At 62.2% G+C, this 22,562-nt stretch overlaps 4 protein-coding genes across 6 annotated transcripts; 3 read left to right on the top strand and 1 right to left on the bottom strand.

Annotated features, from left to right (window-relative positions):
• Positions 1 to 1,375: 1,375 nt before the first annotated feature.
• On the top strand, positions 1,376 to 6,484 carry CHMP2A (charged multivesicular body protein 2A). 2 transcript variants are annotated; one of them, XR_012832778.1, is made up of 7 exons: positions 1,376 to 1,521; positions 3,087 to 3,268; positions 3,935 to 4,114; positions 4,701 to 4,831; positions 4,922 to 4,983; positions 5,424 to 6,068; positions 6,229 to 6,484. XR_012832778.1 is itself a non-coding variant. In XM_075738538.1 (6 exons), exons 2-6 carry the CDS (start codon positions 3,101 to 3,103, stop codon positions 5,543 to 5,545), a joined length of 663 nt encoding a protein of 220 aa, XP_075594653.1. In that variant the 5' UTR covers positions 1,376 to 1,521; positions 3,087 to 3,100; the 3' UTR covers positions 5,546 to 6,484. The 2 variants fall into 2 exon arrangements, 1 of the variants encoding a protein (XP_075594653.1); XM_075738538.1 differs by having other exon boundaries at positions 5,424 to 6,484.
• Positions 6,485 to 7,600: 1,116 nt separating this feature from the next.
• LOC104641865 (natterin-4) lies at positions 7,601 to 11,310 on the top strand. Its single transcript, XM_075738529.1, has 3 exons — positions 7,601 to 7,940; positions 8,269 to 8,380; positions 9,950 to 11,310. The coding sequence occupies exons 1-3, from the start codon at positions 7,926 to 7,928 to the stop codon at positions 10,957 to 10,959; spliced, it is 1,137 nt and encodes a 378-aa protein (XP_075594644.1). The 5' UTR covers positions 7,601 to 7,925; the 3' UTR covers positions 10,960 to 11,310.
• Positions 11,311 to 12,574: 1,264 nt separating this feature from the next.
• Positions 12,575 to 17,222, bottom strand: LOC142599001 (zinc finger and SCAN domain-containing protein 26-like). Of its 2 annotated transcripts, XM_075738525.1 has the most exons (4): positions 17,137 to 17,222; positions 15,504 to 16,125; positions 15,111 to 15,288; positions 12,575 to 14,198 (listed from the first exon to the last, which is right to left on the bottom strand). In XM_075738525.1, the coding sequence occupies exons 2-4, from the start codon at positions 16,002 to 16,004 to the stop codon at positions 13,423 to 13,425; spliced, it is 1,455 nt and encodes a 484-aa protein (XP_075594640.1). In that variant the 5' UTR covers positions 16,005 to 16,125; positions 17,137 to 17,222; the 3' UTR covers positions 12,575 to 13,422. The 2 variants fall into 2 exon arrangements, with proteins under 2 accessions (XP_075594640.1, XP_075594639.1); XM_075738524.1 differs by lacking the exon at positions 17,137 to 17,222 and having other exon boundaries at positions 12,739 to 14,201; positions 15,504 to 16,080.
• A 1,601-nt stretch (positions 17,223 to 18,823) lies between these two features.
• On the top strand, positions 18,824 to 22,312 carry LOC142599000 (uncharacterized). Its single transcript, XM_075738521.1, has 2 exons — positions 18,824 to 18,992; positions 20,043 to 22,312. The coding sequence occupies exon 2, from the start codon at positions 20,067 to 20,069 to the stop codon at positions 21,771 to 21,773; it is 1,707 nt and encodes a 568-aa protein (XP_075594636.1). The 5' UTR covers positions 18,824 to 18,992; positions 20,043 to 20,066; the 3' UTR covers positions 21,774 to 22,312.
• The last annotated feature ends 250 nt before the right edge of the window (positions 22,313 to 22,562 follow it).

Below are 22,562 nucleotides of genomic sequence, written 5' to 3'. Positions count from 1 at the left end.
GCCAGTATGGCCAGTCCGCAATCCCATTATGGCCAGTATGGCCAGTCTGCAATCTCAGTATGGCCAGTCCCCAATCCCAGTATGGTCAGTCCCCAGTCCCAGTATGGCCAGTACGGCCAGTCCGCAATCCCAGTATGGCCAGTATGGTCAGTCCCCAGTCCCAGTATGGCCAGTACGGCCAGTCCACAATCCCAGTATGGCCAGTATGGTCAGTCCCCAGTCCCAGTATGCCCAGTATGGCCAGTCCGCAATCTCAGTATGGCCAGTCCACAATCCCATTATAGCCAGTACGGCCAGTCCGCAATCCCAGTATGGCCAGTCCCCAGTCCCAGTATGGCCAGTACAGCCAGTCCGCAATCCCAGTATGGCCAGTATGGCCAGTCCCCAATCCCAGTACAGCCAGTTCCCTGTCCCAGTATGGCCAGTACGGCCAGTATGATCAGTCCCCAGTCCCAGTATGCCCAGCATGGCCAGTCCCCAATCTTGGTATGGCCAGCCCCCAGTCCCAGTATGCCAGTATGGCCAGTCCCCTGTCCCAGTATGGCCAGTCCCAGTATGGCCAGTCCCCAGTCCCAGTATACCCATATGCCCAGTTAGCACGGTGTGGCTCCCAGTATGGCCAGTTTCCAATCCCAGTATACGCAGTATGCCCATTTCCTAATCCCAGTGTGTCCAGTTCCCCACCCCATGCCTCCCAGTATGACCAGTTCCTAATCACAGTGTTCCCAGAGTGCCCAGTTCCCAATGCCAGTATACCCAGTTCCTAACCCCAGTATAGCTAGTGTGCCCAGTTCCCCGGCCATGGCTCCCAGTACACCCAATTCCCAATCCCAGTGTGCCCAGTTCCCTGTCCCAGTACGCCCAGCTCCCTGTCCCAGGGCTCCCAGTATATTCAGCTGCTGGTCCCAGTGCTCCCAGTATGCCCAGTACCTGCTCCTCCACTGCCTCCCAGTTGTCCCAGTCCCCACAGCCCAGTGCCTCCCAGTGCCCCCAGTCTGCTCCAGTTTTCCCCCAGTGCTCCCCAGTAAATCCCAACCTTCTCATCCCAGTTCCCCCAGTACATTCTCTGCCCCCCCCCCAGCGCCCCAGTTCCTTGTCCCAATTGCCCCAGTATAACCCAGTTCCCCCCAGTATGTTCCAGCTGGTGCCATGTGTGACGCTTCCTTCCCCCCCTGCGGCATCACCCGGTGCCCCCCCAGTTCCCCACCCCAGTATGTTCTGATGTCCTTCCCGGTTTATCCCAGTCACTCCCAGTACGTTGCTGGGTCCGCCCTAGCACACCCGCGCCGCCAGCGGGCGCCCTGACTCCCTCAGGTGCCGCTCTGGCCGTCCCTCTCCATGCTCCCTCCCCCATAGCGGAAGTGGCCGCTCTGGCCGCTTCTCGATGGTTTTTACCGCGGGGTGGGCGGGGCCGTGGCGTCAAGGGAGCCACCCCTTATCACGTGACCGCGCTCCCTCCCGGTGACGTCACGAGGTTTGCGGAAGTGCGCGGGAGAGACCGGGAGACGCGGAAGGATCGAGGTGAGGGGCGGGAGAGGCCACCGGGGGTCATAGAGAGTGACGGGGGGGGCAGAGGGGCCGGTACCGGGGGTCATAGAGCCGAGCAGGGCGGGCTAGAGGGGCCCAGTGCCGGGTAACCATAGAGCGGGGCGGGGGGGAGAGCAGAGGGGCCGGTACCGGGGGTCATAGAGCCGAGCAGGGCGGGCTAGAGGGGCCGGTACGGGGGTGTGTGTGTGTGTGTGTGTGTTGGAGGACCGGGCGGCAGAGGAGCCCGGTACCGGGAGGGGCATAGAGCCAGGGTGGGGTCTAGAGGGGCCCGGTACCGGTAGTACCACAGAGAAGAGCGGGCCAGAGCGGCCGGTACCGGGGTGACATACCACAGAAAGGAACAGGACCATAGAGAGTTCCCTCCGGACCTCCAGGGGAGCTAGAGCGGACTCCCGGGGAGGGGCGGCCATTGGCTCCGGGGGGAGACCATAGAGTCGTGGGTCCTCCGGGGGCGGGAGGGGCCCCCGAGACCATAGAGAAGGCCCGGGGGGGGGGGGGGAAGGGACGCTCTAGGCCTGCACCATAGAGATGGGCGGCGGGAGGACTCGTGAGGACACTCTGGGCGGAGACGGACCACAGAGAAGAAGGGGGGCGGGAGCGAGAGTCCTCCTCGCCTGGCGATTGGCTGGGCTTCCTGTTGCCATGGCGAAGGGGCGGGGTCAGGGGGCAGCGGGGCGGGGCCTGGCGGTAAATCGGCGGCGGGGGGTGGGGGGGGGCAGTGGGGAGCGCGGGGCCTGACCCCACGCGGCATCACGGGGGGGGGGGGTGGGTGTCCGTGTCCGGGGGTGTCCGTGTGTCCGTGTCCCCCCGTGTCTCCATCTGCCCCTCCCCTGTCCCCACCCCCGTGTACCCCCCTGCTCCCCCCCCCCCGCTTCTTCCTGCCCCCTCTGTCCCCCGTGTCCCCCCACGTCCCCTCATGTCCCCCCATGTCCGTGTCCCCGTGTCCCCCCATGTCCCCTCATGTCCCCCCATGTCCCATCACATCCCCCCATGTCCCCCGTGTCCCCCCATGTCCGTGTCCCCCTGTGTCTCCCCATGTCCCCTCATGTCCCCTCATGTCCCCCCATGTCCCCTCATGTCCCCCCATGTCCCCTCATGTCCCCCCGTGCCCCTCCATGTCCCATCACATCCCCCCATGTCCCCCCATGTCCCCCTGTGTCCCCCCATGTCCCCCCATGTCCTCCATGTCCGTGTCCCCCCGTGTCCCCCCATGTCCGTGTCCCCCTGTGTCCCCCCATGTCCCCCCATGTCCCCCTGTGTCCCCCCATGTCCCCCCATGTCCCCCATGTCCGTGTCCCCCCGTGTCCCCCCATGTCCGTGTCCCCCTGTGTCCCCCCATGTCCCCCCATGTCCCATCACATCCCCCCATGTCCCCCGTGTCCCCCCATGTCCCATCACATCCCCCCATGTTCCCCAATGTCCCCCCGTGTCCCCCCCCGTCCCTGGCCCCCCCCCCCCCCCCGTGTCCTTGCCCTCCCGTGGACGCCCCATCCTCGTCTCCGACGTCCCTGTCCCCACCCCCCCATCCGTGTCCCCAGGCGTCGCCGTCACCATGGACCTGCTGTTCGGGCGCCGGAAGACGCCGGAGGAGCTGCTGCGGCAGAACCAGCGGGCGCTGACCCGCGCCATGCGGGAACTCGACCGCGAGCGCCAGAAGCTCGAGGCGCAGGAGAAGAAGATCATCGTTGACATCAAGAAGATGGCCAAGCAGGGTCAGATGGTGAGGGGACGCCACCGGGGGACACAAGGGGACGCGGAGGGGATGGGAGAATATGGGGGGGACACGCACACGAGGGGACACGGAGCACTCCAGGGCGCTTGCTGAGGCCCAAGGGATGCCGAAGGTTCCAGGGGACCGTGGTGAGGACCAGGAGACCGTGGTGAGGACAGGAGAACGCAGAGGGGACGTGAGGACGTGGAGGGGGGCGTGGTGGGGACAAGGGGACACGGAGGGGACAAGGGGACTTGCTGGGGACGAGGGGACACGGAGGGATCTTGGAGCCTTGGTGGGGTCACGGAGGGGACTGGGATGCTTGGGAGGGACCAGGGGAGTGTGGTGGGACTGGGGGGACATGGAAGGGACTTGGGGGACAGTGGTGGGACTGGGGGACACCAGTGGTGACCCAGGGACCATGGAGGGGACTCGAATGCTGAGGGGGAGACCAGGGACCGTGGTGGGACCAGGGGACATGGTGGGGACTTGGGGGGGGTGACCATGGAAGTCCCCGAGTGACCACAGTGGGTACAAGGGGACCAGGAGACCATTGAGATGGTGGTGGGGACCATGGTGGGCCCTGAGGGACACAGAGGGGTCCCTGGAGATCCCCTGGGCTTCTTGGGGGACCTCGTGGCCACTCGATGTTCTCCCCCCGGCCTTGGCCTTCAGGACGCGGTGAAGATTATGGCGAAGGACCTGGTGCGGACGCGGCGCTACGTGAAGAAGTTCATCACCATGAGGGCCAACGTCCAGGCCGTGTCCCTCAAGATCCAGACCCTCAAGTCCAACAACTCCATGGCCCAGGCCATGAAGGGTGTCACCAAGGCCATGGCCACCATGAACCGACAGGTGGGTGCCCGTGGGGATGTCCCCAAGGCTGTGGCCACTGCGAGATGCTCCATGGGGATGTCCCCAAGGCTGTGGCCATCGTTACCTGTCCCGGGGTGGCCATGGGAATGTCCTTGAGATTGTGGCCACTATGAGCTGCCCTGCGGTGGCCGTGAGGACATCCCAAGGACAGTGGCCACCACAGGCTGCCTCAGGGTAGACCCCCGGGGCTGTGGCCACCACAGGTTGCCCTGGGCTGCTTGTGAAGATGTCCCCAAGACCGTGGCTACCACCAGGCTGCTTCGGGGGGGGTTCCCTATGGCCGTGGCCACCACGAAGTGCTTGGGGGTGGCCGTGGAGATGTCCATGAGACTGTGGCAACCACGAGCTGCCTCAGGGTAGACCCCCAAGGCTGTGGCCACCAGAAACCACTCAAGGTGGGCACGGGGACGTCCCCAAGACCGGAGCCACCACAAATCACCCGAGATGATGGCCATGGACACGCTCAAGGCGGTAGCCACCATAAACTGCCCAACGTGGCCACGGGGACATCCCCGTGTCCCTGCGTGCCACGCACCGTGTCCCCGTGTCGTTCCCCCCCCCCCAGCTGAAGCTGCCCCAGATCCAGAAGATCATGATGGAGTTCGAGAAGCAGGCGGAGATCATGGACATGAAGGAGGAGCTGATGAACGACGCCATCGATGACGCCATGGGGGACGAAGACGATGAGGAGGAGAGGTGGGGGACGCGTGGGGGGGGGTCAGGGGATGTTGGGGGAGGGACACACGACACACCCAGCGTGACCTCTGACCCCTTTGTCCCCCGCAGCGACGCGGTGGTGTCGCAGGTGCTGGATGAGCTGGGGCTGAACCTCACCGACGAGCTGGCCAGTGAGTGGGGGGGGGGGGGGGGATTTGGGGGGGGCTGGAGGGGGAAATTAGGGGTTGGGGAGGATTTGGGGGGGACAGGAGAGGCAGTTTAGGGCTGGGAGGATTTTTGGGGGGACTGGAGGGGATTTGGGGGGGGGCTGGAGGGGGCAGTTTAGGGCTGAGGGGATTTTTAGGGGGACTGGAGGGGATAATTTGGGGCTGGGGGGAGGTTTGGGGGGGCAGTTTGCGGGTATTTAAGGGGCCCTGGGGGACACTGGGGAATGGGGGGGGGGATTTTGGGGGTCGGGGGGTGGAAATTGGGGTTCGGGGGGGGCATTTTGGGGGGCAGGGCAGGTACTCAGGGGGCCAGGGGGGGTATTTCAGGGCCCTGGGGGGTATTTTGGGGGGGCGGGGGGATGATGGCGGGTGGTGACCCCCTGACCTTTGCCCTTTGCCCCCAGCCCTGCCCCCGCCGGGGGGGTCGCTGGCGGCGGGGGAGGGGCGGGCGCCGGAGGCCGCGGCTGCGCTGGCCGACGCCGACGCCGACCTGGAGGAACGGCTCAAGAACCTGCGCCGGGACTGACCCCTGACCTCCGACCTCTGACCCCCACCGGACCCCGACGACCCCAGGGATTGACATCAACAACATTTGATCCCGCGACTGCCCCTCCCCCTCCCCGCCGGTGACCTCCGACCCCTTCGCGACCTGCGGTCACCTCCTTGACCCCTGCGGTGACCTTTAACCTCGACCAGCAGCGACCCGGCGTGACCTCGTGGTGACTCGTGCCCCTAGGGCTGACCCTTGACCTCTGACCTTGACCCTCCCCGGGCCGAGGGGGGCTCTCAGACACACTACAGGACCTCGGCTCTCCCTGGGGGCTACTTGCCCCCCCTTCTGGGACATTCCCCCCCCCCCCCCGTGGGTTATTTGTCCCCCCCATGGGTTATTTGTCCCCCCAATGGGTTATTTGTCCCCCCTATGGGTTATTTGCCTCTCTCTTCTGGGGTACCCCCCCTCCCCGGGGGTATTTTCCCCCTTTATCTGGATTATTTATCCCCCCCCCCCATTATTTGCCTCCTGTGAGTTATTTGACTGCCCCTCATGGGTTATTTGTCCCCCTGTGGGTTATTTGCTCCCCTCTTCTGAGGTAACCCCCCCCAGGGGGTATTTTCCCCCTTTATCTGGGTTATTGACTCTCTCTTGGCTTATTTGCCCCCCCCCCTTCTGGGATAAACCCCCCCAGGGGTATTTTCCGCCTTTATCAGGGTCACTTACCCCCCTGTGGGTTATTTGCCCCCCCCATGGGTTATTTACCCCCCTTTTCTGGGTTATTGACTCTCTCTTGGGGTTCCCCCGCTGGGGTATTTGCCCCCCTGGGGTGTTTCCCCCCTCCTTTGCATTATTTGCCCCCTCTTGGGGTATTTGCACTCCCCCCCCGGGGGTATTTGCCCCTTTTGGGGGTATTTCCCCCCCCCGGGGGCAGTTAAATTGGGGCAATAAAGGCCACCCCTTGGTACCTGCTGCCTCCCCCCGGCTGCTTCCTTGGAGGGGGGGGCACCCAGTGCCTCCCAGTATGGGACTGGGAGAACTGGGGGGGGGGGGGCGGGGGCGTAGGGGGGGGGATCACTGGTGGCCGCTGTCGGGGGGGGGGGGCGGGGGCACCTGGGTCCTTCCTGGGTGGGGGGTCCAGGCGCGGGGGGTTCCTCCCCAGTTTGGGGACTGGTTTGGGGCTCTGGATACTGGGAAGGGGGGTGGGGGGGGGAAGTTGGGGTGTCGTCCCCGTCCCCCCCTCCCACCCCGGGCTCTGGGGGGGGGGGGGGGGCTGATTTGGGGTCGTTCCCCCCGCCCCCTCCGCCGCCACCGAAACTCGGTTTGACGTCAAACCACCGGACATCCCGTTTCCGTGCTAAAAAACCGACGTTTTGGGGCAGATGAGAAAAACGCCCCGCGTGGTTACAGCAGCCACCGACCCGTTTTGGAGGCAAAAACTGCCCGAACTGTTGCGTCCTCGCTGTAAAAACTTCTCTTTTTTTTTTTCTGGGGGGGGGGAATCCTCAAATTTAGCGTTCGTGCGGATTTTAGGTCTGTTGGCTGATTTTTTTTAATTTTTGTGTCCTTGAGATGTGGGGCTGATGGGAATTGGCTTTAATTTGCTTTGATTTGCAGGTTTGAAGCAGAAAATGTAGATTATTTTTAAAAAAAGGATTTTTTTTTTTTTCCCAGCACAGGGTAAAATAGAGATTTATGTGATTTATTTATTTTTTTTTTCCCCGGAAATACTGATTTTTAGCGAAGTTTTGGGTTAAGAGGAACTGCTTTGGATACACGAAACCTCCCGGCCGCCTGACGATGGGCTTTTCGTGCAGCTTGCGGGTGCTTTTTGGGTGTAAATACCATGTTTTTCCTGATTGCAAATAAAAAAAGCAATGCTGAATTTCTGCAAAAAAAGCAGAAAAATTGTCTAATTACCGAAAATCATCCTCCCTCTCCTTTTTTTTTTTTTTTTTTTCCCCTTTTTGTTGCATTTACGTGCGCTTTTCTTCCCGTTCAGACTTTGGCCCTTTCCCTTTCGGCTGGAAAACACCGCTCTGGGCTAGAAACGACCCAAAAAAGACGGAAAACACCCCAAAAAAAAAAAAAAAAAAAAAAGGAATTTACGTCGGAAGCGGGAGCGGAGGCGAGGTAGGGAACGCGGGGCAGCGAGCTGCGGGCGAACGCCGGTTGGGATTTACATCGAGCCCGCGGCTCGTGGGTAAAACATCCAGCGGAACCCAAAACGGTTGGTTTTAGCCCCAAAATGTGGAGCTGGGTGATTTGGGAGCCCCGCAGGACGCAAAGATGGGACCGGTGGGGCCGGTTTGCTGGGTCGGGAGTTGGGGGGGGACACACGTGGCCGTGGGGCTGCCGGAATTAAGACGTTTCTTAATTAAAAATGTAAATTTAAATCGCAGCGGCCGGCAGGATGGTGACACGCGAGGTACGGCGCTTCGCGGGGCGCGGTTTGGGGTTGTTTGGGGGCTTTTTAACCGCTTCGGGGAGGAAAAAAAGGGATGTTTCCTAGCTGCTAGAAAATAATTATTAAAGAAATTAATGAAAATAATAAAATAAATATAATAAAATTGAAAAAAAAGGGTTGTTACGAGCGGATGCTGTGCTGCATTTCCCAGCCTTCCCCCCACCCCCCCCGGCCAGGTTAAAAATTAAAACTGCATCCGTACATCCGGGCGGGATTTCACCCCAAAAATCAGACGGACAAAGTGACGTCGGGTGCTCGGTGCTGACACTTCCCTTGCTCTTCCCCACAGCTGCTCTTCATCGCCGCCCTCCTCTTCCTCAGCCGAGGAAGCGGCGGGGCTGACGGAGCTGCCGAAACGCCGGCGATGGGGGCGATGGGACGGAGATCGCTGCAGCCTCCGGGTGAGTCTTGCTCTCTGGTGGGTTGACCTTGGCTGATGTCCACCCGGCCGCTCTCTCCCCGTCTTGGGCTGGAACGGGGAGAAAATAAGACGAAAATGGTCGAGGGTCGAGATAAAGGCAAGGAGATCGTAGGGAAAACAGACGCGACTTGGAGGAGATTAATTAAATTTATTGGTAATTAGAAACAGAGGAGGATGGCGAGAAACAGAACTAGAAACACCTCAGCTTCGCTCCTGAGTCTTCTGCCGCCTTCTCCCCACCCTGAGAAGGGATGGGGGCTGTGGTCAGTTCGTAACAACTGTGGGACCCAGTCCTTCCCGAACTGCTTCAGTGGGGGTCCTTCCCATGGGCTGCCGTCCTCCAGGATGAACCTGCTCCAGCATGGGTTCTCCATGGGCTGCAGTCCTCCAGGATGAACCTGCTCCAGCATGGGTTCTCCACGAGCTGCAGTCCTCCAGGATGAACCTGCTCCAGCATGGGTTCTCCATGAGCTGCAGTCCTCCAGGATGAACCTGCTCCAGCATGGGTTCTCCACGAGCTGCAGTCCTCCAGGATGAACCTGCTCCAGCATGGGTTCTCCATGAGCTGCAGTCCTCCAGGATGAACCTGCTCCAGCATGGGTTCTCCACGGGCTGCAGTCCTCCAGGATGAACCTGCTCCAGCATGGGTTCTCCATGGGCTGCAGTCCTCCAGGATGAACCTGCTCCAGCTTGGGTTCTCCACGAGCTGCAGTCCTCCAGGATGAACCTGCTGCAGCATGGGTTCTCCATGGGCTGCAGTCCTCCAGGATGAACCTGCTCCTCACCACTTGCTGCAGTCCTTCAGGTTCAACCTGCTTCAGTGTGGGCTCTCCATGAGTTGTAGTCCTTCAGAACGAACCTGCTCCAGTGTGGATCCTTCCCACGGGTTGTAGTCCTTCAGGTTCAACCTGCTCAAGCATGGGTTCTCCACGGGCTGCAGTCCTCCAGGATGAACCTGCTCCTCACCACTTGCTGCAGTCCACCAGGGTGAACCTGCTCCAGCATGGGTTCTCCATGGGCTGCAGTCCTTCAGGATGAACCTGCTCCAATGTGGATCCATCCCATGGGCTGCAGTCCTTCAAGTTCAACTTGCTCCAGCATGGGCTCTTCACGGGCTGTAGGGAAAACCTCTTCTCCAGTCCCTGGAGCACCTTCTCGCTCTCCTTCACCGACCTTGGTGTCTGCAGGGTTGCCCCACATGACTTGTCACAGAGGTCACCGCTGCAGCCCCCTCCCTACCCACAACCTTGCCACGTAAACCCAGTACCTTTGTCTTATCCATCCCTCTGTCCTCCAACGCATGAAGGTCTCCGCTCTTCTGATTTTTAGCAGGATTGCCCTCCATTTTGTCCCCCCAAAATTTAAGAAGGATTGGTCAAGATGCCTTACTTACCATTTTCTTGGCCATCTGTGCTGGGACAGGCGTGGGGCGTTGCGCAGCTTCCCCAAGGAGGAGCGTCTCTGCAAGACGTTGCTCCGGCAGCTTTGAGATGGTGGGACAGGATGGAGGCGTCTCACTTCACCAAAATCCCCCGTTTCCTCCCCGTAGCCGCCAGCCGGAGCTTTTCCCGGAGGAAGCGAGATGAGGAGACACCTTCCTACCTGAAGTGGGTGACTTTTGAAGGCAAGCTGCCCGACGATGCCGTCTCCAACTGGAACGACTACGCCAAGAGGATGGAGTACGTCTGCTCCACTTCGGTGCTCGGTTGCGACACCGGTGCCTACGTCCCCGACCGAGGTCCCTTCTGCTTCTTCCCGTATGGAGAACGGGAGCGGAGCACCCGCCACTTCAAGGTGTTGGTCAACGTGGGAAACTTCGAGATGCTGGATTGGGTGGACGACTCCTTCGGCAGCGTGCCCGAAAACGCCGTGGCGGGCTGCCCGTTCTTTGATACCTTTGTTGGGAGGAACCGCTACGGCTTGGGGAAGATCTCCAAAGAGCAGAGGGCTGCCTTTGTGGTGGTGGATGGTGAGGAGGTTTGGTACAAGTGGTACCAAGTCTTGGTGGTCAAGAAGGGCCTGGCAGACGTCACCATCTCCCACGTCCGCTACAACATGAGCAGGGCAGTGGAAGGCGGGGAGGACGTCACCCTGATGAAGACCACGGTGAGGAACGAGGGTTGTCAACGGGTGCGGAAAGCTGTCACCTTGGAGGAGGTCACCGAGACGGAGCACAACTGGGGGACGGACCGGAGGGTCTTCGCCACCGTCCACGGGGTGTTGCAAGCCGCCCACTTGACCTTCAGTGGGACGGGCTGGGACGTCACCAACGTCACCAACATCCCCTGGGTGGGGGGAGCCAGCACCAGCGAGTACGTCGTCCACATCCGCGTGGTAGAAGAGGAGCTGCAGCCCTGGACGACGTGCGCGGTGGCCCTGGAGGGACGCCGGCTGGACATCCGCGTCCCCTTCACCGCGCAGCTGACCCGCGATTTTGGCGACGGTCAACCGCACCGCGTGGCCGTGACGGGGTGGGCTCATAGCCGGGTGGTGGTGGGCGTCCGAGCTGGCGTCAAGGAGTGCCAACCCATCGATGACATCCCACCATGCTGGGTGTAGGGGATGGTGAGGAAAATCGGTGTATCTGCTTCTTGCAATCTGCTTTTTTTTGGCTTTTTGGGGGCTTTTTTTGGCTTTTTTTCCCCTAAATAACCCCCATCTCACCCTGAAACGCGATGGCAGCAACCTGGAACGCCAAAAAACGCCTTTATTTTAGCGTCCGCGTTTCCCGTTTGCGTGGTGTAACCATCACCCCTCCCTGAAATGACATGGCCACAACGTGGAACGCAGAAAAACGTAGATATTTTTTTTTTCTTCAGCCTGCGTTTTTTATTTTCTCCAAAATAACCTCCGTCTCTCCCCAAAAAGACACAGCAACACCAGGCAATACAGAAAAACGCAATTTTCGCAGTCTGCCTTTTGTATTTTTTCCCCCCCCAATAACCTCCCTCTCTCCCCGTAACGGGATGGCAGCAGTGCGGGATGCAGAAAAACCGCGTTTTCTCTTATTTTTCCTTTTTTCCCCCCAAAGCTTGCAGCTGGACGGACGCAATTTCCCAGCCGCGACGCCTGCGTCGTCGTCTTTCCTTCTCGCGTTTTGTGGAAAAATGCTGATGATGCAAAGAAATTTGGCTGCGTCCTTTGTTCGAACGCTCCCAAAATGGGATTTAGTAAGAAAAAAAGGCAAGGAGGAAGGGGAAAAAAAAAAGAAAAATGGAGGGAAAAAAAAAACAACCCACCAAATAAGGGCTGGAAAGGCAACCGCTCGTCTGGGGTTGATGGTGGTGGTGTCATCTCGGGGTGACACGGACCAAAGTTGTCACCACCCCCCTCACATCGCCGCCACCCCCCCCCCTTTCCCGGGGAGTGACAGCAGAACCGACCAATCGGTGCAGGCGTAGGGCTGTCGCCCCGCCTACCGGGCGCTGATGGGGAGGGGGTGTCCGGAGGAGTTTGGGGGGTCCTGGGGGGCCACAGAGGGGTTGGGGGTGCTGGAAGGTTGTGGGGGGGTCCCAGAACGCTGCAGGGGGATCCGAGGGGCAGAGATTTGGGGAAGACGCCAAATTGGCTGGGGGTGGGGGGTGGTGGTGTGCGTGTGTGTGTGGGGGGTGTACGCGTGCGATGCGCCGCAAGCGCCGTGCGATGCGCTGCAGCCGCTGCAGCGCACGGGAAGGAAGCGCTGCCACGCGCTGCGACCGCTGCGACGCGCTGCAACCGCTGCGACGCGCTGTGACCGCGCTGCAATGGGCTTGCTGCAACCACTGCGCGCGCTGCAACTGCTGCGACGCGCTGCAATGGCTTGCTGCAACCACTGCGCGCGCCTCAGTGCGCTTGCTGCGACTGCTGTGCTGCGCTGCAACCCGCTTGCTGCAACCGCTGCGACGCACTGGAAGGAAGCGCTGCGGTGCGCTGCAACTGCTGTGACGCGCTCGCTGCAACCGCTGCGCTGCACCGCGGCGTGACGCGCTGGGTTGCAAACGTCCCGCCGCGCCGCAAGCGCAGGGCTGCCGTGCAAACGGTGCACTGCGTTCTCCGTGCCGCGCTGCGCTGCAGCGTGAATCAGTCGCTGGACGGCCGAGTCAGTCGCCGCCAACGGCCCCCGCGACGCGTTTTGCCTGCGACCTCCCGTATCGGAACGCGAGGAAGAAAATAAACCACCACGAAGCAGCGCGGAGAGGGGGCTACATCTGTCGTTACAGCAAAAGGGGGGGGGGGGAGGCAAAAATTGGGGGGCAAACCCAGCAGGAGGGGGTGACCCCGGCACCCGTGTCGAGCCCTGGGCACGCGGGCGAGCAGCCGGTGAGGTAGGTCGGTCTCTGAAAACGTAAGGCCCGGTGGGTGGGGGACATGCGCGCGATGGCGGGAGGGGACAGCGCTGGCTGCCATGAATAAATACCAAAAATGGGGGGAAAAAGGCAACGGGAGGGGAAAACGGGGCGTCCCGGGGTGGGGTTAGGGTGGAGGGAAGATGGACGTGTCCAGAGGAGATGGGTGAGGGACCCGGGAGCCTCCAAGCTCTTGAGGGACATCAACCATCGGTTCGTCTTCATCCGCACTCGTGTTACATCTCTTTTGGGACGCTGTCCTGGAGCCGCCAGGCTCATGAGGGACGTCAATCATCATCCCACCATCCCTGTTACATCTCCTCTGGGACCAGGGAGACATGTCCTGGAGCCACCAGGCTCATGGTGGGTATCAGTCACCAGCTCATCTTCACCCCTATCTGTGTCACAACTCTGGGACCAAGGAGCCGAGTCCTGGAGCCACTGGGCTTGTAGGGGACATCAGGCATCAGCTCATCGTCCCCCTCCTCCATCCACGTTGCATCTCCTCCGGGCAAACCAGTCCATCTGCAGCAGCCGCGCGGCACCGGCCGGCAAGGAACCCAGCACCGGCCATCTGGGGCGTCCGCCAGGTCCACCTCACCCACCCAACCTCAACTGTCCCCCGTGGTGGTTCCCCATCATCACCTCCTCCTCCACCAGGATGAGCCCTCCTCCTCCTCCCCACCACCAAACCCCATCACTTGTCCCTGGCGGCTGCCCGGGCGTGGATACGCGTGTGCCGGGCGAGGGAGGACTTGTTGCTGAAGCTCTTCCCGCAGTGGGGACAGGGGAAGGGTCTCTCGCCCGTGTGCGAGCGCTCGTGCACCGTCAGGTCCGCCAAGTACTTGAAGCTCTTGCCGCAGGCGCCGCAGGGGTAGGGTCGCTCCTCGGTGTGGCTCCGTTGGTGCATGGTGAGGTTGGACTGTTGGCTGAAGCGTTTGCCGCAGGCGGCGCAGGGGTAGGGTCGCTCACCCGTGTGCGACCGTTGGTGCTTGTTGAGGTCCGATGGGTTGGTGAAGGTCTTGCCGCAGGAGCCGCAGGCGTAGGGACGCTCGCCCGTGTGAAGCCGTTGGTGAGTGGTGAGGGTGGAGAGGTGGCCGAAGCTCTTGCCGCAAGCCCCGCAGGCGTAGGGCTTCACCCCCGTGTGGGTTCGCTGGTGGGTCTTCAGGTGGGTCAACCGGCCGAAGCTCTTGCCGCACTCGCCACAGGGGTACGGACGGTCCTTTCCCTGCGCCGACGGCTCCTGCTTCACCCATGGCTTCTCCAGGCTCCTGGTGTCCTCTGCCGGTCCGGGTGGACCTTGGGTGAGGGGCTGTGGGAACGTGGTGGGATCCCGTGGGATCTGTCGCCGGTGGGTCCCTCTCCGGGTGGGGGTCCCAACCACCGGGATGCCCTGGAGAGTGCTGGGTGGGTGTGGGGGGTCTTGCCGTTGCAAAGCGGATGCCTCTGGGTCTCTGCTCGCCGTGGTGGGACCTGCTGGAGGGGGGAAGAAGACGGTTCATGAGTTGGTTGTCAGTGGAGGACACCACCCTTCTCATCTGACCCCACCGCCCTCGATCTCCTCCATCAACGGGGGAGGGTCCAGCCCCCACCATTGAGTGAACTCCCAAATCCACGGATGGCCATCAGGCCATGCTGGGGCAGGGATGAAGATGAGGCCACATCCTCAGCAGAGGAGCCCGGCTGGGTCAGGCAGGCAAGGATGGCTGCGGGAGAACTAGGAGCCCACCATGCTCCAACCATCATCCCCGAAACACCAGAAGTCCTGGAAAGCATTGCCATGAAGCAGCAGCTGATGCTGGAGGAACAAGATTTTGGGGCTCATGGTTTCCAGAGGACAAGAGCTCTCTATGGACACTCGTGATCTTCAGTCCAAGACCTCCAATCTACTCCAGCTTCTCCAGAACTCAAAGAGACGGCCGTCTTCCAGCTTTCCATGCTGGCATGGACATCAGATACACGTTCCAGCCCTTCTTCTCACTTCAGCTTGGCTTTGGAGCCCAAGGAGACCTTTCTTCTCACACTGCAACAGGGCTCAAGATGACACGTGGTGGCACCACTGTGGGACTCTCCATCTGGATCCTTCTTGGGGTCACGTCTGTCTTCTTTCTCAATACCCCAGGAGGTTTCCCAGCACCAGGACCTCATTTTTGGCCCTTCCCCCCACCTTTGCTCTCACTCCTCCTCCACCCAGAGTGACAAAACCGCCCCCAAAAAAAGAGCAATGACACCATGGGAGCATCCATGGGGATGACCACACAGGGCCAAGCCCATCGCAGGAGACACCCCACCACCTCCAAGCCTCCCTGGCTCCCACAGCAGCTTCTTCACCCCCTTTTTTTTGGGGGGTGTGTGTGAAGGATCTCTTTCCTTCATCCCCATTACCTGTTTCCTGCAGGCACTGCTCCTCTTCCTCGGGGACAAACTTGACCTTGCCCTGGGCCACCTCCTCCCCAGAGGGGAGCTGGGGTGACTCTGACGGGGGGCTCGGTGGGTCCCCCACCATTTCGGGGTCCTCCGCGTCCCCTGGGGCCACCTCCTCCACCTTCACGCGCACCGTCACCTGTGGGACCCAAGGAAAAAGGGGGCACCCGGGGGCTGCAGCGGGGAGTTGGGTGCCCGGGACCCCCATCCCTCCCATCCTCCCACGGTCAGTTTTGGGGTGTCCCGTGGGAAGCAATGCAGGAAAGGAAGGGGTCGCGCCCAGTTTTGGGGAACAGGAGGGTGGGAGCTCCTTGCAAACCCCAACCCGGCGCAGGATCCGTCCGCCGCTCTCACCTGCTGCTCCCAAATCCCATCGGGATCTCCCCGTCCCAACTGGAAGCTCTCGGCCAAGGCGACGGCTTGGGCGCAGGATTCGGGGTGTCGCACCCAGACCCAGCTCTGGATTTCCTCGGGAAGGATGCTGAGGAACTGCTCCAGCACCAGCAGCTCCATGATCTGCTCCTTGCTCCTCACCTCCGGCCGTAACCAACCCTGCGACAGCTCCCGTAACCGCCGGCAAACGTCTCGCGGTCCCGATGCCTCCTGGTACCGGAATTGCCGGAAGCGTAACCGCCGCATCTCCGTGCCGGCACCGCCGCCGTGTAACGCCGGCACCAACCGCCGTGCCCACTCCCCCCGCGGCCAGCGACGTCTCTCGGCCGCCCGCTCCGAGGACGTCGGGGACCCCTCTGTGTCCTCCTCCGGGCACGGCGAGGGGGGGCGAGGGGCCGGGGGACACCGGCGACCCCCCTCCGGTTGCAGCCGCCAGCGGGGTCGCGCTGTCGGGGTCTCCATGCTGCCGGGCTCCGTTGCTGCTGGGTGTCCCGTCCCCCCCCGCAAAAAAAACCCCTCTCCCTGGGGGGGGGGTGCGATGCGGGGGGGGGCTTTGGAAAGCAGCTGGTGAGGTGGGCTTTGCCTGGGGGGGGGGGAGCAGGGAATGGTTTTGCAAAGACCCCCCCACTCTGGTTCCCCCCAGCTTTGTAACCCCCCCAGATGACTATGCAATGTGCCCCCCCCCCCCAAACCTGCAGAGCCCCCCAAGCCCATGCGATGTGCCCCCTCCAATCCCTCCCCTTGCAAAGATCCTTCCCCAGCCCCCCCCAGCTTTGCAAATCCACACCCCCCCCCCCATGCAGGACCACGCAATATCCCTTCCCCCACCTCTCCCTCCCCCCCCCCAAAGCCCCCAGGTTCTTGCAAAGCCCCCCCCCCGCAACGCATGTTGTGCCCCCCCCAACTGACTCCCGGCCTTACAAAAGTCCCACAAATCTTGCAATGCCACGTGCCCCCCCCCCCCAGCTTACCCCCTCCCCCCCCAATATCCCCTCCCCATCCCCCAGCTCCCAAAGCCCCCGGTTCCTTGCAATATCCCCCCCCCCCCCGGACCCCCCCAGCTTTGCAAACTGCCCCCAGCAGCAGGTAATATGGCCCCCCCCCCCCGCCTTGTAAATTCCCCCAAGGCCCTCACAAAGCCCCCCCAGGTCTTGCAACATGTCGTCCCCCCCCCCCCCCCCCATCTCCCGGCCTTTCAAAGCCCCCCCGGACCATGCAATGTGCCCCCCCCCCCTTCCTCCAGCCTTGCAAAAGCTCCGGGCACATTTGCCCCCCCCCCCCCCCCGGCAAAGCTCCTCCCCTGCCTTGCAGTGTTCCCCCAAACCCCCCCCCGCACCCCCCTTCCCTTTGCAGAAGCTCCTACGGCCCCCCCGGACCATCCAATACCCCCCCCCCGCGTCTCCCCCCCCCCCCACCGCAACCTCCCCCCCCAGGCCCATGCAATACACCCCCCCCCCCCCAAAAATCTTTGCAAACGCTCCGGGAGCTCCGCAAAGCCCCCCCCCCCCAATGCAACCCCCCCCCAGACCATTGCACCGTGCCCCCCCACCGGCCCCGTGCCCCCCCCCCCCGCCCTTGCAACCCCCCCCCAGACCTGGAGTCCCGGCGCCGCAGCCCCGCCGCTCCCCGCTCGCCGACACAAAGGGCCGGAGCGGCCGGGCCCGGCCCCGCCGCCCCCCCCCTCCCTCCCCGGCCCCCCCCCCTTTCCCACCCCCCCCCGTGTCTGTGCCCCCCCCCCCCCCCCCCCACGGTGCCGTCACCGCCGGGACCGGCCTTAACCCTCTGCAGCCCGGGGGGGGGGGTGGGTGGGGTTACCCCCCTCCCCCCAAAAAAACCAACCTCCTGGGGGTGTCGGCCATGGGGGGGAGGGGGGCTGGGCAGCCCTGTGCAGGCTGACACCCCCCCATGTGCACCCCACCCCTGCACCCCACTGCACCCCCAAACTATGCACACACACCCCCTCCCCGCCCTGTGCACCCCATTGCACCCCCAAGGTGTCACCCAACCCGTGCACCACCCCCTCCCGGGCACCCCACTGCACCCCCAAAATGTCACCCCCCCCACCCCCCCACCCCACTGCACCCCCAAAATGTCACACCCCCCCCGCCCCGTGCACCCCATGGCACCCTGAAACTGTGCCCCCCCATCGTGCACCCCACTGCACCCCCAAAATGTGCCCCCCCCGTGCACCCCATTGCACCCCAAACCGTGCACCCCCCCCGTGCACCCCATTGCACCCCCAAAATGTGCACCCCCCAGTGCACCCCCGCCCTATGCACCCCATGAACACCCTCCCCATTGCACCCCCCCTTTCCGTTGCACCCCCCCATTTCCATGCACGCCTCCTCGGCACCCCCACCCTGCACCCACCTTGATGCCCCCCCCCGCACCCCCCCTTCGCCCTCTGCCCCCCCCGGCCCCTCTCGGCCGCCGTACGGGGGGGGGGGGGGGGCAACGATGGAAACCCCCGCCTAGGGCTCCATTGGGCTAACATGCTGTCAATCACACTGAAGCCCCGCCTTCCCCCCGAGCCGGAGCTGTGGGAACACCTCCCCTGCGGCAGGGGGCGGGAGTGACAGCGCGGCGGGCCAATGGGCGAAAGAGGGCGAATGGGCGGGACCGGGGAGCAGGGCACGCCCCCTCCGAGCACTCGCGTGGGGAGGGGGAGCGCAGGGTGCTGGGGGGGGGGGGGGTTGTGCCGTGGGTGCTCGGCGCTGCACGGGGGGTGCCCCCCACCCCTGGGTGCCGCATAAGGGGTGTGTGTCCCCCCACCCCTGGGAGCTGCACGGGGGGGGGGGGGTTATGCCCTGGGTGCACAGCGCTGCACAGTGGGTGCCCCCCACCCCTGGGTGCTGCACGGTGGGTGCCCCCCACCTCCCACCCCCGGCTGCTGGGTGATGCGCTTAGGGGTGCTTATGCCCTGGGTGTTGCACGGTGGGTGCCCCCCAACCCCTGGGTGCTGCACTGGGGTGCTGCACTGGGGTGTCCCCCACCCTTGGGTGTTGCACGGTGGGTGCCCCCCCACCCCTGGGTGCTGGGTGATGCACTTGGGGGGGGGCGTTAAACCATGGGTGCACGGTACTACACGAGGGGGTGCCCCCCCCCCCCCCCCCCCGGGTGCTGGGTGATGCACTTAGGGATGGTTATGCCCTGGGTGCTGCACGGGGGTGTCCCCCCCACCCCTGGGTGCTGCACGGGGTGTCTCCCCCCCACCCCTGGGTGCCCAGGCCAGCCTGTTCCATCGCTCCCCCCCCTCCCGCCCATCCCTGTGCCCGCGGCGGGTTGAGCTTCCTGGGTCAGGGCTGGCGGCTCCGGAACCGGGTTCCGCAGGGCCCAGCGCCTCTGCCAGCAGCCGGGGGGGCTTGGGCGGCCCGTGGGACCGGGACGGGACCGGGACGGGGACAGGGACCGGGATCGGGCCCCACCCGCCACCGCCGGGAGCCCGGAGAGGTGCGTGGGGCAGCTTCCTCCCCCCTCGCTCCCTCTCTCCTTCCCTGTGCTCTCCCCTTCCCTCCCTCCCTTCCTCCCTCCCTTCCTTCCTTCCTCCCTTCCTTCCTCCCTTCCTTCCTCCCTTCCTTCCTTCCTCCCTTCCTCCTTCCTCCCTTCCTCCTCCCTCCCTCCCTCCCTTCCTCCCTCCCTTCCTCCCTCCCTCCCTCCTTCCTTCCTTCCTTCCTCCCTCCTCCTTCCTCCCTCCTCCCTTCCTCCCTCCTCCTGCCCTCCCTCCTCCCTTCCTCCCTTCCTTCCTTCCTTCCCTCCTCCCTCCCTTCCTTCCCTCCTTCCTTCCTTCCTTCCCCTCTGTTTTCTTTATTTCCCCCATCTTTCGTTCTTTTCCCCTTCTTTCATTCTTTCCCCTTTTCCTTCCTTTCTTCATTTCCCTCTATTTTCTTTATTTCCCCCTATTTTCCCTCTTTTCCCCCTTCATTCATTCTTTCCCCACTTTCTTCCTTCTTTCCCCCTATTTTTCTTCTGTTCCTCCTTCCTTCCACCTTTCCCCCCCATTCTTTCCTTCTTTTTCCACTATTTTCATTCTTTTTCTCCCTCTCTTTTCTTTTATCGTATGCGCTGAGCCATGCTCCCTCTTTCCGGGGAGAATATTGCTGTGCTCCCCATTTTTGGGGATCTATCGTGAGTGCTGAGCCACGCTCCCCATTTTGGGGGGGAATATTACAAGTGCTGAGCCACGTTCCCCCTTTTGGGGGGAATATTGTGAGCACTCAGCCACGCTCCCCATTTAGGGGGCAATATTACGAGTGCTGAGCTGCGCTCCCCATTTCCCCCCAGCTTCCCGCACCCTGTGTCTGCTCGGGGATGGCTCTTGCAGGACAGACTCTTTATCTTCAGGCTTTTTCAGAATCCGGGGTGCGTTTGCGGTGCTGCTGGGCATCCGAGCATCCTCACCTGGGCGACAGGTAGAAGCTCCCGCAGCAGATTTGCATCCTTGGCACGGCGTAAAAATTGTTCGAATTTTCCCTCTTCCCTGTTTCCCGCCCCCGCCACCAGGCAAAGCCCCGTCTACCCCGTACCATGCCAAAACGGAAATGCAAATTCACCGATGAGCTCCAGGCGAAGTACCCCTGCTTCCGCGTAGGTCGGGAGAGATGGGAGGCTGAGTGCTTGGTGTGCCAGGAGGGCACCTACGTCTCTGTGGCCAACAAGGGCTCTCTTGACCTGGAGGCCCACGTCCAGTCCATGAAACACCAGAAGAACCTGATGGGGGATGCCTCGGCGGCCAAGCTGCCAGGTTGCTTCGTCCCAGCCGACTGCCAGCCCTTTGATGCCGCCGCCGCAACCGACGCTGAAACCTCGTCGAGCTTCACTGCCGACGTGCTCCAGGAGTTCAGTGAGCCCCTGGCTGGCTCACCTACCTTGCCCAAAACACCTGACCCTGCCTTAGATGTTGTGGGCTTGCAAATCAAGATGGAAGCGAGGCCGGACGAGACGCTGGCTCCCTTCGCGTTGGACCGTGGGGTGGACCCACTGGACGGCGTTCCCTATTTCGGGGTGGCCCTGGGTGCCGGCGAGGCGGGGACCCCCTTCACCATCCGGATCCACTATTTTGACTGGAAGCAGGGCGGCATGCAGAGCAGGGTGATCGGTGTGGAGTCGCCGCAGGGTGAACTGGCCTCCAGTGCCGCCATGTTGGCGTGGGAGGCCTTGGAGAGTCACGGGCTGCAGCAGCGGTGCGTGGCCGTTGTGGGCGAGAGCCCCAACGCCATGCTGGGGGGGCTGGGGTGCTGCACCCAGGGTCCGGCTGAGGCATCCGGCTTGCAGGAGCTGCTGGAAGGGGTCTTCATCACCACCGACTGCCCCGTGCACCTCCTCAGCAACTGCATCCAGCACGGGGCGGACAGCCTGGAGGTGGACCTGCAGTCCCTTATCTGGAAGATTTATACCTATGTCTCTGTCTACGCCGTCTGCACCGAACCGCTCAAGGACTTCTTGGAGTTTGCCAAGAGGGAGTACCGGCGGCTGCTCCACCATGCCAGGATGCCTTGGTTGCTCCTGCTGCCGGCCATCACCCGCTTGCTGCAAGTCTTCCCAGCTTTGAAGTCCTTCTTCCTCTCCCTCAGCCACCCTCCCTTTGCTATCCGGACCTTTTTTGAGGATGCCTTCAGTGAGATCTACCTGCAGCACATGGCTTCGCAGGTGGCCATCTTTGACATGCACCTCAGGACCTTGGCGAGGGAGGACAACTCGCCCTGCGAGGTGCTGGACGTCCTCTCCTCCATCCGCCGCACCCTCCTGGAGTGCAAAGCCCATGGCTTCATGTCGCTGCAGGTGAAGGAGCTGCTGGCGGAGCAGCAAGTGGCCGGGAGGGTTGGAGAGTGTGACACCTTCTGCCGCCATGTCCAGACCCTCTACGTGGCATTTCTCGACTACCTGGATGCTCGGATGGGGCCGTTTGGGGAGCTTTCCCATTTCCAGTGGATGCAGCTACGGGCACCACCGACGTGGGCGGAGGTGGAGGCGTGCATCAAGTACCTGGCGGACCACGGGGTCATGGTGGATGACGGCAAATGCTTTGACCAGTTCTGCCACCTGACCACCTTCTTGAAGGACTATGGGAGCGGCATCGACTTCAGCACCCTGCAGACACACCAGAAATGGGTGCGTTTCTTCAGCAGCTCTCACAGCCTGGGCAGCCACTCGGAGCTCCTCAGAATTGCTCAAGTTTTCTTTGCCATCCCCTCCTGCGGGGCCGATTTTCCCAGGGAGCTTTTCCGTATGTGAAGCCGGTGGGACCAGGCGTGGATCTATCGGTGCTGCTGTGGCCGGGCTACTGCGATGCGTGTGGCATGTCAGGACTTCTTTTTTGCAACGATGGACCTATTGATTCCTGGTTTTGTACATCAGCCCACCGGGGAGGATTTGTTAATGGAGTTTTAAAGCCTGGTGCGCGTCTGCAGGAGTGGTGACTTTGCTCTTGTGTGAAGAAACACACCACTGGGCTCTGGGGGTACTGGATGGATGGTTGGGGGTCGGATGGCTTTTGGGGCAAAGTCACCCAGGACTCAACTTATTTCTTGGGTTGGAGAGGGAAAGGTGAGGTTTTGTCCATGTGCTTGGGGTCTCCAAGCTTGGACCTCACAACCAGATCTCAAGCTTGTGCACCCGCCTGCCCTTGCTCTACCTAAGGGGTGGAGAAGACTCTTGCAGCATCATGGAGGTACCTGGAGATACCCGAGCTTTTCCAGCTGGGGGAGATTTTATCACCAGCCTGCTCCCTCAAATTTTCCGGGGGATCATAGAATCATCGAATACAGGCTGGAAGGGACCTCAAGGATCATCTGTCCAACCTTTCTTGGCAAAAGCATGGTCTAGACAAGATGGCCCAGCACCAAGTCCAGCCAAATCTTAAAAGTGTCCAGTGTTGGGGAATCCACCACTTCCCTGGGGAGATTATTCCAATGACCGATTGTTCTCATTGTGAAAATTTTTCCTCTTGCGTCCAATTGGAATCTCCCCAGGAATAACTTGCACCCATTACCCCTCGTCTTTTCCATGTGATTCCTTGTAAAA

The sequence above is a fragment of the Balearica regulorum genome, chromosome 33 (assembly GCF_011004875.1).
Source record: "Balearica regulorum gibbericeps isolate bBalReg1 chromosome 33, bBalReg1.pri, whole genome shotgun sequence".
Taxonomy (NCBI): Eukaryota; Metazoa; Chordata; class Aves; order Gruiformes; family Gruidae; genus Balearica; species Balearica regulorum.
Note: the sequence above shows the minus strand (reverse complement) of the source record. Positions and strands in the feature narration are given on the sequence as shown.

Excerpts from the sequence above, each read along its gene's own strand:
- CHMP2A (XM_075738538.1), top strand. The coding sequence starts at position 3,101 with ATGGACCTGCTGTTCGGGCGCCGGAAGACGCCGGAGGAGCTGCTGCGG. Across the intron at positions 4,115-4,700 it reads TGGCCACCATGAACCGACAG|CTGAAGCTGCCCCAGATCCA; the intron begins GTGGGTGCCCGT and ends CCCCCCCCCCAG. Across the intron at positions 4,832-4,921 it reads GAAGACGATGAGGAGGAGAG|CGACGCGGTGGTGTCGCAGG; the intron begins GTGGGGGACGCG and ends TGTCCCCCGCAG.
- LOC104641865 (XM_075738529.1), top strand. Across the intron at positions 8,381-9,949 it reads GAGATCGCTGCAGCCTCCGG|CCGCCAGCCGGAGCTTTTCC; the intron begins GTGAGTCTTGCT and ends TCCTCCCCGTAG.
- LOC142599001 (XM_075738524.1), bottom strand. The coding sequence starts at position 16,004 with ATGGAGACCCCGACAGCGCGACCCCGCTGGCGGCTGCAACCGGAGGGG. Across the intron at positions 15,289-15,503 it reads ATGGGATTTGGGAGCAGCAG|GTGACGGTGCGCGTGAAGGT; the intron begins GTGAGAGCGGCG and ends TGGGTCCCACAG. Across the intron at positions 14,202-15,110 it reads GCAGTGCCTGCAGGAAACAG|CAGGTCCCACCACGGCGAGC; the intron begins GTAATGGGGATG and ends TCCCCCCTCCAG.
- LOC142599000 (XM_075738521.1), top strand. The coding sequence starts at position 20,067 with ATGCCAAAACGGAAATGCAAATTCACCGATGAGCTCCAGGCGAAGTAC.